The sequence below is a fragment of the Amblyraja radiata genome, chromosome 21 (genome assembly GCF_010909765.2).
Source record: "Amblyraja radiata isolate CabotCenter1 chromosome 21, sAmbRad1.1.pri, whole genome shotgun sequence".
Taxonomy (NCBI): Eukaryota; Metazoa; Chordata; class Chondrichthyes; order Rajiformes; family Rajidae; genus Amblyraja; species Amblyraja radiata.
Genome location: NC_045976.1, coordinates 19,676,691 through 19,694,727, shown reverse-complemented (window position 1 = coordinate 19,694,727; position 18,037 = coordinate 19,676,691). Strand labels below are relative to the sequence as shown.

Genomic DNA, 18,037 nt, shown 5'->3' with positions numbered 1-18,037 from the left:
TTTTCATCAATATTACTTATTTTGCGAATTTCATGGCATGTGTTGTCATTTTATTCCGTATCCTTATATGAAATATAATCTTCCTGGGTAAAATTCGTAGCCACAGAATAATTAGTGCGGTAGGAGGATATACCTCGTGTCAAATCCAACCTAGAATGCAAAGGCTATCCAGCTAGACCTCCTTCAAAAAACAATGCCAGTTATTTCCTTTCAGATACTTTGCCAGCTCCCCTATGAATACTGTAATTGATTCTACCTGCACTAGTACACTGATAATACATTCCAGACCAACAATTTACCGTGACAAGAACACTATTTCATGTCATGTTTAAGAGGAACTGCAGATGCTGGAAAATCGAAGGTAGACAAAACATCAGTCTGAAGAAGGGTTTCGGCCCGAAACGTTGCCTATTTTCTTCGCTCCATAGATGCTGCCTCACCCGCTGAGTTTCTCCAGCATTTTTGTCTACCTTCATGTCGTGGTGTTTTTGGCTACTCAATCTCATTTCATCCTTTTTCCTCTATTTTGCGACCATCTTGTCAATCAGAAGCATTTATTTCTATTTACTTTCCAAACCTTTCATGACAATAAACAACTATTTTAGGCTCCATTGTAATGTCCGCGACTCTAAGATGATCCCCTCCACACAAGACCCTAATTCTTGGAACCAATTTGGTAAATCTCTTCCGTACTCCCTCTAAAGTCTTTGTACCTTTTCTAATGTGTGGTACCCAGAACTTCACACAATATTCCACTTTTGGCCTAAACTGAAGTTCATAAACGTTTACCATGACTTACATGCTCTTGAACATGCTCCTATATTCACAAAGCTCAGGACCACATTTACTTTCTTAAGATATACACACAATGCTGGGCAGGCAGCATCTCTGGATAGAAGGGATGGGTGATGTTTCGGGTTGAGACCTTTCTTCAAACTGAAAGGAAGGGGAGAGGGAGACAAAGATACGGAGGGGTAAGGTGAGAAAACGAGAGAATAAAGGGGACGAATCTCAAGGAAGAACAAAGGTAGAACAAACCATTGTTAGCTAGGGAAGGTGGCAAAAGGACATACAAAGATAACATTTAATCTGGAGGACAGTCAGACTGGTTGGAGAACTAGGATGGGGAGGGATGGAGAGAGAGAGAGAGAGAGAGAGAGAGAGAGAGAGAGAGAGAGAGAGAGAGAGAGAGAGAGAGAGAGAGAGAGAGAGAGAGAGAGAGAGAGAGAGAAACCAAAGGCTACTTGAAGTTAGAAAAGTTAATCCATTGCGCTGCCCTAGCTTTCTGAAACTTTCCTCAGCATATTCTCAATCGGCTCTACTGATTTTACCAAAGCATGCACATACATTTGCCAGATTTCTCCCTGCTTCTTTTAAAGCTGTCTCCTCTTCCTTATTGCCTCTTCTCTTTCTTTCTACAAAATGCAACAGCTCATATATTAATAAGACAGTGATTTCATCAGTCATCTATCTACTCACTCCATCAGCCTTGGGTACATACACGAGGAACTGCCAGAACTACAAATAAATAAATAAATTGCTGGAGTGACTCAGCAGGTCAGGCAGTATCTGTGGAGAATATTGATAGATTGGGTATGAACCCTTCTTCAGCCCTGTCTATAATCTCCTTGATATTAATTAATATGTTCCTCATAATTCATTGCATCTCCAACTATCGTCAGGTGCAAATTATGAAATTATACATTGTCGAACTATTATTGAGGTCAATCTAGAGCCAAGCCGTAGGGAACTCTGCTGTATACTGATATCCAATTCAAAATGCTTTCTTCTAATGCTTTAGTCAATTTTATACCTAAAATAGTTCACAGCACTCCATAAACAAATTCATCAAAGCCAATGCAAAAATGTTAACACAAATGTTCTCATTCTCCAATTCGTCCTATAATTTGATTTGCATTTGTTCACTGAGCTTCTAATGTATGAACAAGGATATTCTAGTGTCTCTGAATATCAAGGGTTCCTAGGACTCACTATATTTAGTGTTTATTCTACAAAAAAATCACATTTCCTATTTAAGTTGTTGGCTATGTCCAATGAGTTTACAAATTTCGTTGGGTCTCACAAACTCAAGATTCGGGCACTTGTCACAATGCTGCGAGGTAATCATACTACTTATTCTCTGCCTATTCTCCTTCTCCCATCTTTAGTAGCAGGCTTATATTTGCTACCCTTCTTTCCTTGGCATCCATTTCTGGAAAATCAAATGCAGCCCCATTCACCTTCCCTGTAACCAAATATCCAAAGTCATGAGGAGACCCACGGGATTTGCCAGTTTTTAACTTCATTAATTTCTCCTGTTCTGCTCCTTTGCTAATACACCATTTTTCTTTACTGTTTATTCTCAATTGATCCTTAATTCCACACTACTTATGGAATATTATTTGCATTCTGAGTCTTAACTTCTTTTTGTCCATCATTTATGTTTCAAATGTTCGGCCAGGCTCTTGCACAGTGGACAGCCTTCTCGTTTGCCACTGCTAGATCTTCCAAGCAGCATTGTTCACCTAGAAGTGGCCTCTTAGTAGGTGTGGTACGGATTGTACAGATGTTCCACGTTCACATTCTGTGTCTGCTGCATCTGCGTAGCCCCATTTGCTCATATTGGTCTTGCATCGGCCCATCCCTGTACAAAGCCTATTGAGAGATTTCCAGGGCTTCCAGTCACACCTGTCTTCCAGTCTTCCTACAATTCCAGGTGGTAACTGTTCCTTGGTTGGGATTGGCATCTTTACATGGTGGTAGTTTTCACTGCGTTTCTTTTCCCACAGGGTTAGTCTGGTTGCTTGAGGAGACTGTGACAGTGGCTGGACTGTGTGAAGGAAGCTCTTCCTCGACTTCAGCTGTTTTGGGGCTAGGTGATGGTAGTGACAGGAATGGCGGGTGTCCCCAACTTGCTTACTACGTCCAGTTCTACCGGCAACTGATCTGCGGATTCCTGGTGGAGCAATACCGGCCAAGACATGCAAGCTATCCACATCCGTTGGTTTTAGGCAGCCAGTGATGCATCTGCAGCTGTCATTAAGGGCAGCATCAACTTTCTTTGCATGAGATGTTCGCTCCCAAACAGGACCAGCATACTCTGCAGCAGAGTAGCACAGTGCAAGAGCAGTTGACCGCAGTGTGGATGCATTGGTATCCCACGGCGAGTTTGCCAGCTTGCGTAGGAGGCTTTTCCTCGTCCTCACTTTGCCCTTCACCCTTTCGATGTGTTGCTTGAAGGAGAGGGTTCGGTCCAGAGTGACCCCAAGGTAGACAGGGTAGTCGCGGTGTCTCAAAGGGACATCATTCCATGTTAAGGACAGTTTCCTACCAGCTTTGCCATTACAAAGGTGGAACAGGCTAACTTGGGTCTTAGCAAGGTTTGCCTTCAGTTGGTTGTCCTTGTAGTAGTTTGTCAAGTTGACCAAGGATGAAGAGATGGTAGCTTCTACCTCATCGATGTGAGTTTGTACATTTGTACATTTTCTGCCGCATTCATGTTTCTTCGTTTAACCTCTCCTGTACATGTGCACAAGAACTGCTTATTCTAATTAATCCTTTTCTTTTTGCATGCTTTTACAACTCGGGTTCAATTTCCCACTCTTCTACCTTCTTTATTTTCCCTCCCCACCCAATTTGTTGATCATTTAGTGAATTCTAAAATCCTCCCCATCTTCAGACTTGGTCCTGTTTCTGACAACAAATCACTACAACATTCAAATTTCCTCATTAGCTGCAGATGGATCAGTTTTCCCATAAACTATGATCCGTAAGGAATGTACATTAATTTTAACATTACTTTATATTTTTGCTATTATTCAGCTGGCTGCATGTTTTAATCGTTTCCCAACCTTAGTCCATTGCTCCTCATATTTACAAAGCTGATTGTTCAGAATTAAGATCCTAATTTTGAATGCAACTAAATTATTTAAACCCACCATAAAATTCTAATCATATAATCATTTCTCTCCAAATATTCCTTCATAAAAAGGTTATTAATTAACCTTGTCTCACAGTTTTAAATCTCATAACGTACAGACTGTTCCCATGTTGATTTCTCACCATTCTGATCCAGAAAACCCTTTTTAAGGTAGTCTGTGAAATCTTCCTCCATATTATAACTGGCAACTTGGTCTATGCAATCTACATCAAAAATCCTTGTGATTACTGAATTATCTTTGTTAAATGGAGCACTTAATTCCTGGTTTGTACTCTTATCGCAAATGTTATTTTCCGCAGCTGAGATTTCTCAGCATCACCCAAATTGCATCCTTGAGATAAATCACAAAATAATTAATATAGCAAGATGTTCGTACTTGCAGGGAATATCTGTTGTGCAACGTAGGCAGATTGTGATGTTAGTCAGATAGTAGGGCCGATTTGAAACTAGCACTGCCATTTTGAAGTTCAGAGCAGACAAAAGTTAATCCGTTTTCAAGACCTCTGCCATGATTCAGTAGCATAGAAACATAGACATAGAAACATAGAAAATAGGTGCAGGAGGAGGCCATTCGGCCCTTCGAGCCAGCACCGCCATTCATTGTGATCATGGCTGATCGTCCCCTATCAATAACCCGTGCCTGCCTTCTCCTCATATCCCTTGACTCCACTAGCCCCTAGAGCTCTATCTAACTCTCTCTTAAATCCATCCAGTGACTTGGCCTCCACTGCCCTCTGTGGCAGGGAATTCCATAAATTCACAACTCTCTAGGTGAAAATGGTTTTTCTCACCTCAGTCTTAAATGACCTCCCCTTTATTCTAAGACCGTGGCCCCTGGTTCTGGACTCGCCCAACATTGGGAACATTTTTATAATTTTATATGTTTCTATAAGATTCCCCCTCATCCTTCTAAACTCCAGTGAATACAAGCCTAGTCTTTTCAATCTTTCCTCAGATGACAATCCTGCTATCCCAGGGATCAATCTCGTGAACCTACGCTGCACTGCCTCAATCACAAGGATGTCCATCCTCAAATTAGGAGACCAAAACTGTACACAATACTCCAGATGTGGTCTCACCAGAGCTCTATACAACTGCAGAAGAACCTCTTTACTCCTATACTGAAATCCTCTTGTTATGAAGGCCAATATTCCATTAGCTTTCTTCACTGCCTGCTGTACCTGTAAGCCAACTTTCAGTGACCAGTGTACAAGGACACCCAGGTCTCGCTGTACCTCCCCCTTACCTAACCGAAACCCATTGAGATAATAATCTGCCCCCTTTTTTTTGCCACCAAAGTGGATAACCTCACATTTATCTATATTATATTGCATCTGCCATGCATCTGCCCACTCACTCAACCTGTCCAGGTCACCCTGCAACCTCCTAACATCCTCTTCACAGCTCACACTGCCACCCAGCTTTGTGTCATCCGCAAACTTGCTAGTGTTGCTCCTAATTCCCTCTTCCAAATCATTAATATATATGGTAAACATTTGTGGCCCCAACACCGAGCCTTGCGGCACTCCACTCGCCACTGCCTGCCATTCTGAAAAGGACCCGTTCACTCCTACTCTTTGCTTCTGGTCTGCCAACCAATTTTCTATCCATGTCAACACCCTACCCTCAATACCATGTGCTCTAATTTTAGTCACCAGTCTCCCGTGACCTTATCAAAGGCTTTCTGAAAGTTTAGATGCACTACATCCACTGGCACCCCTTCATCCATTTTACTTGTCACATCCTCAAAAAATTCCAGAAGATTAGTCAAGCATGATTTTCCTTTCATAAATCCATGTTGACTTTGACTAATCCTTTTACTGCTATCCAAATGCCCCATTATTACCTCTTTAATAATTGACTCCAGCATCTTTCCCACCACCGAAGTCAGGCTAACTGGTCTGTAATTCCCCGTTTTTCTCTCGCTCCTTTCTTGAAAAGTGGGGTAACATTAGCTACCCTCCAACCCACAGGAACTGATCCTGAATTTATTGAACATTGGAAAATGATCACCAATGCATCCACTATTTCTAGAGCCAACTCCCTGAGGACCCTGGGATGCAAACCATCAGGTCCAGGGGATTTATCATCCTTCAGTCCCATTAGCCTACCCAATACTATTTCTCACCTAATGAAAATTTCTTTCAGTTCCTCTACCCCCTTAGATCCTCTGTCCTCCAGTATATCTGGGAGATTGTTTGTGTCTTCCTTAGTGAAGACAGATCTGAAGTACCTATTCATCTCTTCTGCCATTTCCTTGTTGCCCATAATAATTTCACCCGTTGTAATGTATATAATGTAATTAGCATATGTTATGTCTTGTGCGAGGGGACGCATGCGCTAGGGGAGACTCATGGTGGCGTCCAGCAATAAAGAAGCTGGTTAGTTTACTCCTGTATCTGAGAGTTCTTTTGAGTCAGTTCCAAGTACCCAAAATACACTACAATTGGCGACGAGGATGGGATAGAGTTTGTGAACTCACCCACAGGACTATTTTGCAACACACAGGATTGTTTAACAGTTTAAACTGTAGATACGGAGTTGTGTCGCAGTTGTTTGTGAGCTGGACAAGAGAGGCCTGCAGATCCCTCTATGCCGGGGACTGCATTTAAAACATCAGCTGTACAAGTCGGCGAGTTTTGTCAGGCTATCTCTATGTTGTGTCTACGTGGCAAGATGTCGTCCTTCGGATTGTTACTCATTTTAGACTGAGTTTTCCTTTTGTCAAATTCCTCAAGCTGAATAGTCTTTGTATAAGTTTTAGGTGAATTGGTACACCAAAACACACAACAACAGCACGAAGAGGATAAAAGAACAGAAAAGGAAAGAAGAAGGACTGTCAGAAAAAAATAAGGTTGTGTTTGGAAACAAAGTGGAACGGCACCAAGCCAAAAGATTTGGCGCCAAACGGTTTTGGATTGGCGCCAAAGAAAAGCAAGGTCGGAACAGGAAGCAAGGAAAACAAGTGGGGCAGTAAGTAAGTGTCACCGAAGAATGCAGCCGAAAGCTGGAAGCCTAACCAGCAGGACAGCGACGGTGTCAACTTACCTGGAACATTTTCCAGGGCTGTGTAGTCAAGGCAAAGGGGCAGAAGAGGCCCAGCAGCTGCCACCGACTTCGGACATTTTCCAGGGCTGTGTAGCCCACAGCCAGGCCCAGGAGCCGCCAACGACGTTGAGTGAGGGCCTAGTACTGGATAGGTCACGGACAGGTCCAGTGAAGCCACCGACGAAACGGAGTCAGCCCGGCTGGGAGAAGAGTCAGCCCAGTCGAGGGAGAAAGCCGGCCACGTGAGAAGCGGTCCAGCAGCGAGAAAAAAAAGCCCGGCCACGCGTGAGAAGCGGACCGGTCGTGAGAGAAAGCCCGGTCGCAAGAGACGGCCGTGAGCAGAGAAAGCCTGGTCGGGAGCAGAGTCAGCCCGACCATGAGCAGAAGAGAGGGTCCGGCCGCGCAAGAGAAGGGGACTGGCCGAGGGGGAAAGCCCGGACGTGAGAGGAAGTCCAGCCCCGAGCAAAGAGTGGGTCCGCACGAGAGAAGCAGGACACAGCACTCAAGCACTTCAGCCCGGTCGGGAGTAGAGTCAGCCCGGTCGTGAGGGCTGTGGAGACAGCGGGCAGGCAAGTCAGCAGAGCAGCAGTAGTCGACTTGGCAGCGAGCCAGCGGCAGCAAAAGTAACGGTGAAGCCCGGAGGAACCAGCAAAAGCAGCAAATGTGGAGGTCTGGCGAGGCCAGCAGCAAAAGTACCGGTGGGGACAGCTCGAGAGGTCGTGAAGGCACTGGAGTCCATAGGCCGACAAGCTGGACCGGTGAAATTCTTCAAAGTAAAAGCAGGACTGTAGAATGTAATGCGTTGTTCACTATTCCTTCACAGTAAAAGCGGGACTGTTTGGATGTAATGCATTGGTCACTGTTATTAATAGTAAATCTGTGTGCATAGCAGGAATATGGTTAAAAAAATTTAAATGTCTATTAACATGAAATGTTGGTTAATAGTATAAATCTATTATTATAAGAATTAGTAATAGTCAGTGGGCTGGATCACTTCTTAGTGTGTAGAAGGATTAAGTCTAGTGCAGAATACACAGTGAGAGAAAAGAAGATAGTGCACCTGAATAGCAACAGGTAGCATGGCTTTTCAAATTGTAGGAAACGTGCCCCAATTAGATTATGGGTGTAATTTTGAGAAATGGACCAAAGTCTTGGAGGCTTGTTTCATTTCCAATGATATTGCTGCAGAGGAGAAGAAGAGAGCATGGTTCATATTAGGCTTAGGAAGAGAGGGTTATCAAACCTTACGTATGTTACTGCTGCCATTTAAGCCCACAGATAAAATGTATGAGGAGTGTAAGGAGGCTTTAATGGCTCATTTCTCGCCAAAACCTCCAAGGGTATCCAGAGGCATGGAGCCTGAACTAAAGAGGGCAGAGAGTCTCTCAAAAGACCAAGGTCAAGTGCAAAAGGACAAAGGTCAAGTGCAAAAGGACAAAGGTCAAGTGCAAAAGGGACACAAGTCAAGTGCAAAGGGACACAAGTCAAGTGCAAAAGGACAAAGGTCAAGTGCAAAAGGGACACAAGTCAAGTGCTAAGGGACAAAGGGCAAATGCAAAGTGGCAGAAGTCAAAGGCAAAGAGAAATTGCCATCCAAAGGGCAACCCTAGCTATTCAAGCTGCATTCAGGGGTATGAAGGTACGGAGAGAAATCCGGAACAAACAGAAGGCAGCAACGGTAATACAAGCAGCATTTAGAAGGCACAGAGTATACCGTCAATACAAGGCAATGAGATTGGCAGCTATAATAGTACAAACCCATTATAGGGCACACCTTCAAATGGAAAGTGATCGCAAAACTTACATGAAGGAACGCAGAAGCGTTGTACTGCTTCAAGCAGCCTACCGTGGAGTGCTTGTTCGAAGGCAACTGCGGGGCATGCATAAATCTGTCAAGGTCAGACAGACTTATTATCAGATGTATAAACAGCGTCAGTATTTTAAGAAACTACGCTGGTCTGCCATTGTGGTACAGCAACGATACAGAGCATGCCAGATAAGAGATGTCCAAGTGAGACAGTATATGAGTTTGAGAGAAGCAGTGGTGTGTATTCAGGCCTTGTACCGCGGGATCAAAGCCAGAGTATTGGTAGAGAAAACCAAGGCAGCACGCTGTATTAAGTCATTCATAAGAATGTGCATTACAAGAAAGCATTTCTTGATGCAAAAGGCGGCTGTAGTCACTCTGCAAGCTGCATACCGTGGTTACCGATTAAGGGTACGGTACAGAGCTGTGCGTCAAGCAGTCATTTCGATCCAGAGATGGTACAAAGCATGCAAAATAGGGCATTCCCAGTTTGTGCAATATCAGTCAATGAGGGATGCAACTATTACCATTCAGACTGCCTACAAGAATATGGTGGTTAGGCAGTGGGTTAAGCAAAAGAGAGCTACTGTAAAAGTGCAGTCAGTACTCCGTATGAGTTGGTATAGGAAAGACCTAAGGAGACAAATAGATGCACAACAGAAAAGGCTGAAACGATACAAAAGGCTTAAACGATATAGGAAAGACTTCCTCAAACCGATTTATACAGCAGTTGTAGTGCAGTATCACTACCGTGCTTATGTAGTAAGAGAAATATACAGAGCGCAAATCAAAGCCACTGCTGTATTGCAAGGACAGTATAGATCCTACTTCTTGATGAATAACCAGAAAGGTGATTTAAGAAGACAAATAGACGAACAGCAAAAAAGGCTTAAACGTTGCAAAGAACGGTTAAATAAATGTGGGACGATGAGCAAAAAGCTGTTAACAGCAAAGTCTAAAGAAGAGAGGCTTGTCGGTCGAGACAAAAGTATGCAGGACCGATTGCGATTAGGACACTTCAGTATAGTCCAGCATGGAGCTTCCTTCACTGAGCAATGGACAAATGTTTATGCATTGCAGAATGTCATTATACAAGAGCAGATAAATATGCAGCGCCAGGAAATTGAGCGACTGAAAAACGAAAACCTGCAGTCATGTGTCAGATGCAACCTACAAATAAAGAACAGAAACAGAGGAAATGTTAACTTTAGCAGAATATCAAGAACAGGAAGAAATCTGCAAATTAGATTAGGGTTTAAAAAGGGAAGAGGCAGAGATACAGGTAGATTGATTGCTAGAGTGATTAGAAAGATGAGTGGAATGAACCATTATAAGTGCTAAGTTTAGATACAGTTTACAGTTATGAGGATGTAATGTCAGATGACTGTAATAATATAATTTTGCAACTGTGTGTTAATCAATTATATTTAATGTAGTAGAAATGGTGTTATTCGCCTCCAAGCTAAAGGGGGAGCAGTGTAATGTATATAATGTAAATGGTGTTACCTGCCTCCAAGTAAAAGGGGGAGCAGTGTAATGTATATAATGTAATTAGCATATGTTATGTCTTGTGCGAGGGGACGCATGCGCTGGAGGAGACTCATGGTGGCGTCCAGCAATAAAGAAGCTTGTTAATTTACTCCTGTATCTGAGAGTTCTTTTGAGTCAGTTCCAAGTACCCAAAATACACTACACCTGTGTCTGCCTTCAAGGGACCCACATTTGACATTGCTACTCTTTTTCCCCTTAACATATCTAAAGAAGCTTTTACTGTCCTGCTTTATATACCTGGCAGCTTCCCTTCGTACTTCATCTTTACAGCCCGTATTGCCCGTATTGTTTCCTTCTGTTGTCCTATGAAAGTTTCCCAATCCTCTGGCTTCCGGCTACTCTTTGCTGTGTTATACATCTTTTCTTTAGTTTTATTCTATCCCTAACTTCTCTTGTCAGCCATGGTTGCCTCCTACTCCCCTTAGAATTTTTCTTCCTTTTTGGAATGAAATGATCCTGCGTCTTCCGGATTATGCCCAGAAATTCCTGCCATTGCTGTTCCACCGTCATTCCTGCTAGGATCCCTTTCCAGTCTACCTTGGCCAGCTCCCCTCTCATGCCTTCATAGTTCCCTTTGTTCAACTGCATCACTGACACTTCAGTGGCATCTGGATCCCACATTTGCACTAATTAAATGGAGCTAGAAATAAAGCCCAAGAATTTCTAATCAAACTCATTTGGTTGCTGCTAATGATCTACAAATGGTGTTTTACATAGTACAGTGCAAGAATAGGCCCTTTGGCCCACAATGTCTGTGTCAAATTTCTTGCCAAGACCACCTCGAATCAACCTGAGCATAATCCATATCCCTCCACTCCCTGCATATCTATATGCCTATCCAAAGGTATCTTAAATGCCACTATCGTATCTGCCTCAACCCCTAACACTAGAAGCACATTCCAGGTACCCAGCACTCTCTGTATAGAAAATGTTGCCCTGCGCTTCTCCATTAGACTTTGCCCCTCTCACCTTAAAACTATGCTCTTTAGTATTTGTGTTTTCCATCCTGGGGTAAAAGGTTCTGAATGTCTACCCGATCTGAGCCTCTCATCACTTTATATACTTCTATCAGGTGTCCACACATACCAGAAAAACAACCCAAATCTGTGCAACCTCTCCCAGAAGCTAAAGTCCCCTTAACTGAGCACCATTCTGGCAAACCTCCTCTGCACCCTTTTCGGACCCTCCACATCCTTCCTGTAATGGGGTGATCAGAATTGCACACAATATTCCAATTGTGGCCTAACCAAAGTCCTATAAAGTTGCATCACGTGTTCTGGACTCTCGTACTCAATGTTTCGACCTATGAAAGCAAGCATACCACATGTATTCTTTACCACTTTATCTATTTGTTTTGTCACTTTCAGGAATTTAGAATTTTGGACCCCAAGATCCTTCTGTACATCTAAAGTTACATTTTTATAAGATTGTGTACAAGATGAGAAGGGTAGTGCATCTGCATAAGCAGGATGTTACCAGACATCCTTGCTGTCCCACATGCATGTTGCCAAGATTTGGGATGGAGTACTGCATGCCGCATAATAAAATCACTAAACTATCATTATGAATGAAATGCTGTACCTCATGCAAGTAGTCATTAATCAGCTTTACATATTTCATAACTGCCTATTTACTATGTGCCTATGATATTATACTGTCTACACAGTAGTTGTAACATGTAGAGTTGAAAGCTCACAGCCGACAACATGGGCATTGCAGTCATAGCAATACCTTAGAAATCCCAATACACCATTGTATGACAGAATGATGGATCACTATAGCATGTTACAACCCCTTATGATTTGCAGGGCTGTACAATATTTATAAACTAGAAGTTATTGCCTTCTTTCTGTACAAAGCTCAGAAGTACGCACAACTCGTTGCATGCAAACCTTTTGGTGGGCTTCTCAAAATATCCCTTTTTGGGTATTCCTTCAATATTCCTTTCTAGGTAACTCCACTGCATGCCAACATGCAATTTTTGCAGCAGAGCACATGCGCAACCTTGTACATATCCTCTACATTGTTTACAAGCCATTTATAACTGGTGTCTCACCACATCCTGTTCAAGGTTCTTTGCCATACTCTAAATTCACAAAGTTTCAGAACAGCTGGCTACCAACTTGAAATGATTAACATGTGTTCCACAATCTGTGTTTTTTGCTGTTCTTCCACCGACTACAGATTGCACTTCTTCAGTTACTTGGAAGGAGAAAACCACAAAGGGTCATGTTATGATGTGGAGGGAAAGCGGGAAAGCACGAAATGCATTTTTGAACCATCTGCATCTTTAGTCCCATAAGTTCGAAGAAATTATGAAATGAAAGAAGGTGGACAATGAAGATGAGGTACAAGGACACCATATTATCAATGGTAATAGACACAAAATGCTGGAGTAACTCAACGGGACAAGCAGCATCTCTGGATAGAAGGAAAGGGTGACATTTCAGGTCGAAACCCAAGGGTCTCGACCCAAAACGTCACCCATTCCTCCTATCCAGAGATGCTCCAGCATTTTGTGTCTATCTTTAGTTTAGACTAGCATCTGCAGTTCCTTCCGACACATATTAGAAATGGATTCAGCCTTAGTGCTGTCCAGTCTCAGCAAGTACCATTCCAATAGTACCCATCACCATCATCCACATTGGGGTTAGGACGTGCTGGCACCTCACTCGCCCTCCTCTTTGCCTCATTTGTGTTGCCACCTTATACAGTGGGAGGGGAAACACTCCGACTCCAGTTAAACAAGCTGCAATCCCCAAAAATGCCGTTATTTTCTGCCAGTGTGGCTGTTCAAAACCCTGTTGCTGTCTATAATTTTTCACTAGCCACCGTTACTGTCTACCTTCAATACTAGCATCCCCACCCAAACCCATTTATGGTCACTCATTTAAAGCTTTGTGCTTTAATTATTTTAAACTCAGGTATAGATTATGGTAATTTAGCGTTCTACCCCTTTGCATAGCATTAGCACTTTGTAATTTTTCTCCCACAACATATTCAGATTGGTTCTTTTCCTTTCTTTTTCTGGAGAAACATTTTCATTTAATTTCCGTCTGTTCATTTAGCCTTTTTTTTTGCAATCTGAACGCTCTGCCCTCATCCAAACTCTTACCTGTGGTGCGTAGAGGGGGATTGGGGGGGGGGGGGGGGGGGGGGGGGAGGGAGGAACAGTAAAAGTGCTCAAAAACTGGCACAGCATATACTCACCCACTGCTAAATGCTTTGATGTTCCCAAGAAGAAATAAGGTAAAATGGGGAAAAAAGCAGAGTACAGACCAAAGCCAACAGGAACTTCAGCCAATAGAGCAAAAGCCAGACCTAAAATTAAAAAAATATATATTTATTGCCATAACACTTTCCATTGTTTCAATATCTAATATATGTCAACACGGACAATGCAAGAGATAAATAGTTCCAATCAAGACTTGTCTCCTTGACACCCAATGTTTGAAGTCTCTGCCAGCAGGATATGTTTATCTTGTGATAATGTTTCTTTATAAAGTTGTGTTTCAATTTGACTCCAGAATACAAATGTAGAGTATAGAACAGTACAACACAGAGACAGATCCTCTGGCCCACAATGTCTGTGCTGCACATAATGCCAATATAACAATTACATTTATTTATCGTTACAGTTGCAAAATCTGTTATGAAGCACTCCCTTAATACTACTAAATAAAACCTAAGCAGTAAAAAACATATGTAACCATGGAGTATAGCAGAAAGCAATTGGGTGTATATTGGTAATGATCAATGCATCCATGTATTTGTGAATCCCTTTCTTTTGTAACCAATGAAGGACCTGTGTATTTGTGCTTCAGAGAGAAGAATAAACTTTCTCTTGCTGCAAACTTACAAATTTGAGAAAGGCACATATTTTTTTCATAAAGTACCATGAGTGCTAAATAATACATAGGAATAACTAAAGAATTAGTTTAAAAGTTTAATCATTAATGACTTTGTGAAAAGGAGAAATAATTTTCATTATCAGTTAAATTAACTGACAATAGAAATTACAACGGCGTGGATTACAAAAGCAATTAATTCTTACAATTTCTAAATCAAAATTTTAAATGTGTTAATTTGTAAACACACGTACCTTGTAATGTTGCAATCAGACCAGTGCTCAGACCAGAGATAATGTCTCCAGGCAGCCATTGCTTCAGTTTGTATTTGGGCAACCAATCCAGTACAGGAAGCAGAGATTTAGTAATACCCAGTGCCTTTTTAGTTGTGCAACTGTGGTGAAAATAAAAATTACAAAAATCATAAATATAATCTGATGGAATATATGAAAAAAGGGAACCAAAGGTAAAGGCATTGTAGCTCAATTTACAACTGTCAATCTCAACATTTATCAAGTTATCAAGTCATGCATAAGTTTCCTTTGTAACATGAGCCAAACCAAAAACAAAACTGAAAGTAGCCAAAACAATCTAAATATATACACAATAAACACAAAAGATCATACAATGCCCTCCATAATGTTTGGGACAAAGACCCATCATTTATTTATTTGCCTCTGTACTCCACAATTTGAGATTTGAAATAGAAAAAAAATCAAATGTGGTTAAAGTGCACATTGTCAGATTTTATTAAAGGCTATTTTTATACATTTTGGTTTCATCATGTAGAAACTACAGCTCATTTCAGGGCACCATAGGTTTGGGACACATGGCTTCCCAGGTGTTTGTCATTTCTTAGGTGTGTTTAATTGCCTCCTTAATGCAGGTACAAGAGCTCTCACCACCTAATATTTCCTCCAGTCTTTCGGAAACTTTTATTGCTGTTTATCAACATGAGGACCAAAGTTGTGCCAATGAAAGTCAAAGAAGCCATTATGAGACTGAGAAACATGAATAAAACCTTAGGCTTACCAAACCTTAGGCTTACCAAAATTAATTGTTTGAAACATCATTAAGAAGAAAGAGAGCACTGGTGAGCTTACTAATCGCAAAGGGACTGGCAGGCCCAAATGATGTTGTGACTGCTTCAATGATTTATTTATCATGGCTACCTCCTACAATTCCCTGCATTAGATGATGGTCCTCTCCTACATAGTCTGAAGAAGGGTCCTGACCCAAAATGTCACATAACCATGTTCTCCAGACACCCTCTGAATGACTCCAGCATTTTGTGTCTCTTTTTCCTACAAGGTGGTGTCTATCCATGTACCTTTGCAATCCAACAACATTATTATCACTATGACTCCCACCATCGACTTCCTGGGGTCACTATTCACCAGAAAAAAACATCAACTGAACCTGCCACATAAATATCAGCTGCAAGAGTAGATCCGAGGCTGGGTATCCTGTAGTAAGTGATTCATCCGACACCACAAAACCTCTCAAATTATCTGCAAGGTATGTCAACAACATGGTGGAAGATATTTTGCTTGTTTGGACAAGTGCACTACCAACAACTCACGATTCTCTAACGAAACGGAATAAATCAGACTGCTTGATTGGTACACCATTCACCATCATAAATAATCAACCCTACTACATCAACCCACAATAGCTGCAATGCAAAATGAACTGCATTTGCTCACAACAGCTATTTAGGCGTACGTCACAAACCTACACCCTTAACAAAGAGGATAAAGGCCACAGGCACATGAGGACACCACCAACTGCAGGTTCATCTCCTAGTTGCACACTATCCTGACTTGGAAATAGATCAATGATCCTCATTGCTTGCCTCAGGATCCAATTCGTACAACAGCATCATGACGGATCACATCTGTTCAGCATGCCCCATTACAGGAAGGACGTAGAGGCTCTGGAAAGGGTACAGAGAAGGACTACCAGAATTATGCCTGGATTAGAGAGCATTGGTTACAAGGAGAGGTTGGACAGATTTGAATTGTTTTCTTTGGAAAGCCAGAGGTTGAGGGGAGACCTGATAGATGTGCATAAAATTATGGGAGGCAGAACTTTTTTCCCAGATGGAAAATCAAATATTAGAGGACATGGACTTATGGTGAGAGGGGTAAAGTTTAAGGTGGATGAGTGGTGCAAGTATTTAAAAAAATCTATGTATCATGTGAGAGTTTGGCAAGTGCCTGGAATGTCTATCAGGGTAGTGGCGGAAGTAAATAGGATAGTGGCATTTAGGATAGCACATAGATATACATAGAATGGAGGGAAATGGATTATACGTAGGCAGATAAGGGTCGGCCTTGGCATCATGTTCAATACAGACATTGTGTGCTGAAGGGCCTGTTCCTGTGCTGTACTGTTCTATGTCTTATGTTCTAATACTGGAATGATTAATGGAGTAAACGGCCAACAAATCTCCACAAATCTTTTACCAACAGAATGGAAGGCAGCAAATTCGTGGTCATTATTAACAAGGATCGGAGGGCGAAGGAAAGAAGAGACTAGAGGAAGTAAGAAACTAATCCGCACATCACTCAATTTTATGGTGAGAGAATAAATAAGCAGTGCACTAAGAAAATATTAACAATCAAAAAACTGCAGATGCTGGAAATCTGAAATAAAAACGGAAAATAATCAGTGGCAGAACACAATTCAAGAAAGAGAAAGTGCTTGTGCACTGGAGATTTCTGTATTTTAATTAACAGTGTAGGTAAGAGAGAACCAATGGAAGTGGTGAATTTTAATTTTCAATAAAGTATTATAAAGGTGACGCAGAGAAGCTGTTACATGACATTATCCGTCATGAGATTTTGGAAAAGATGGTCTGAGGATTGGTTAACAGAATGAAAAGAGCTGGTAAAACAGGTCTATGCAGGTTACAATTTTTCTGCCAGAATCTGTGTAGGGGGTTTTAGCTATTTACAAACAATATCTATGAGATGGGGACAAAGTGCCATGCTTCAAGCTGCACCATGTTACAAAGCTAGGTGAGAATGCGGGTTGCAAAAACAATGAGAGGCTGCAAAAGAATAGCTTAAATGGACAGCCAAAAATAACTAGTCATTCAACACTCCAGGAGAAAGGCCATGACATTTCATCTATACCATTGTGACAAATCTCCATGCCCAAAAAATGATAAAATAGAACATGGAAATATGAAGTTATTAAATAGGATAAGACACCTTCAAAAATAGAATAACTTCTAAAGACCAAGAATCTGGAAAATGTTTGTCTTTAAAGGAACCTAGGTTTCTTTACAAATGATTAAGAGGAAGGAAACGGGCAGCACAAGTAATTTTAAGGGGAATATGGTATGTGTTTCATTATTGCAATATAATTGGATAGGAAAATAAATTAATTACAATTAATTGGGACTTTGATGAGGCACTGTATACGTTTAGCCTCCTGAACAAAGGAGGATATCCCTGCTTCTGAGAAAATGTTACAAAGTTTTTAAGAGATTGATTCCTGGATTGAGATTGTTTTTTTTTTAAATTAGCTTTCTCCTACAAAAGGCCCAGATTATCAGAAGTTTAGAATAAAATGACATGGTTTCATTGTAATACACAACAGTGAAGATCTGGGACAGTGCAGAATTTGGTCTCAGAGGGTTGGCCATATAATGGAATTGAAAAGAGGGCATTTGCATTCAAAAACCTTGACACTTTAGAACCCTACACCTGAAGGGTGGGAATGCTCAATCGTTAAGCATTTCACTAGAGATCAAAAATAAAATTGGATACCAAGGAAATTAAAGCATACTTTGTTCAATCATGGACGAAATAAGCCAAAATGGAAAATAACACA

At 41.5% G+C, this 18,037-nt stretch overlaps 1 protein-coding gene across 4 annotated transcripts in view; it reads right to left on the bottom strand.

Annotated features, from left to right (window-relative positions):
• The window catches only part of slc26a4 (solute carrier family 26 member 4), a 72,703-nt gene that overhangs the window by 28,961 nt on the left and 25,705 nt on the right, over positions 1-18,037 (bottom strand). For all 4 annotated transcript variants that reach the window (XM_033039721.1, XM_033039720.1, XM_033039722.1 and 1 more), the window contains exons 5-6: positions 14,449-14,588; positions 13,557-13,667 (exon numbers count right to left, since the gene is read on the bottom strand). In XM_033039721.1, the coding sequence (XP_032895612.1) occupies positions 13,557-13,667; positions 14,449-14,588 (251 nt within the window). The remainder of the gene's footprint in view (positions 1-13,556; positions 13,668-14,448; positions 14,589-18,037) is intronic.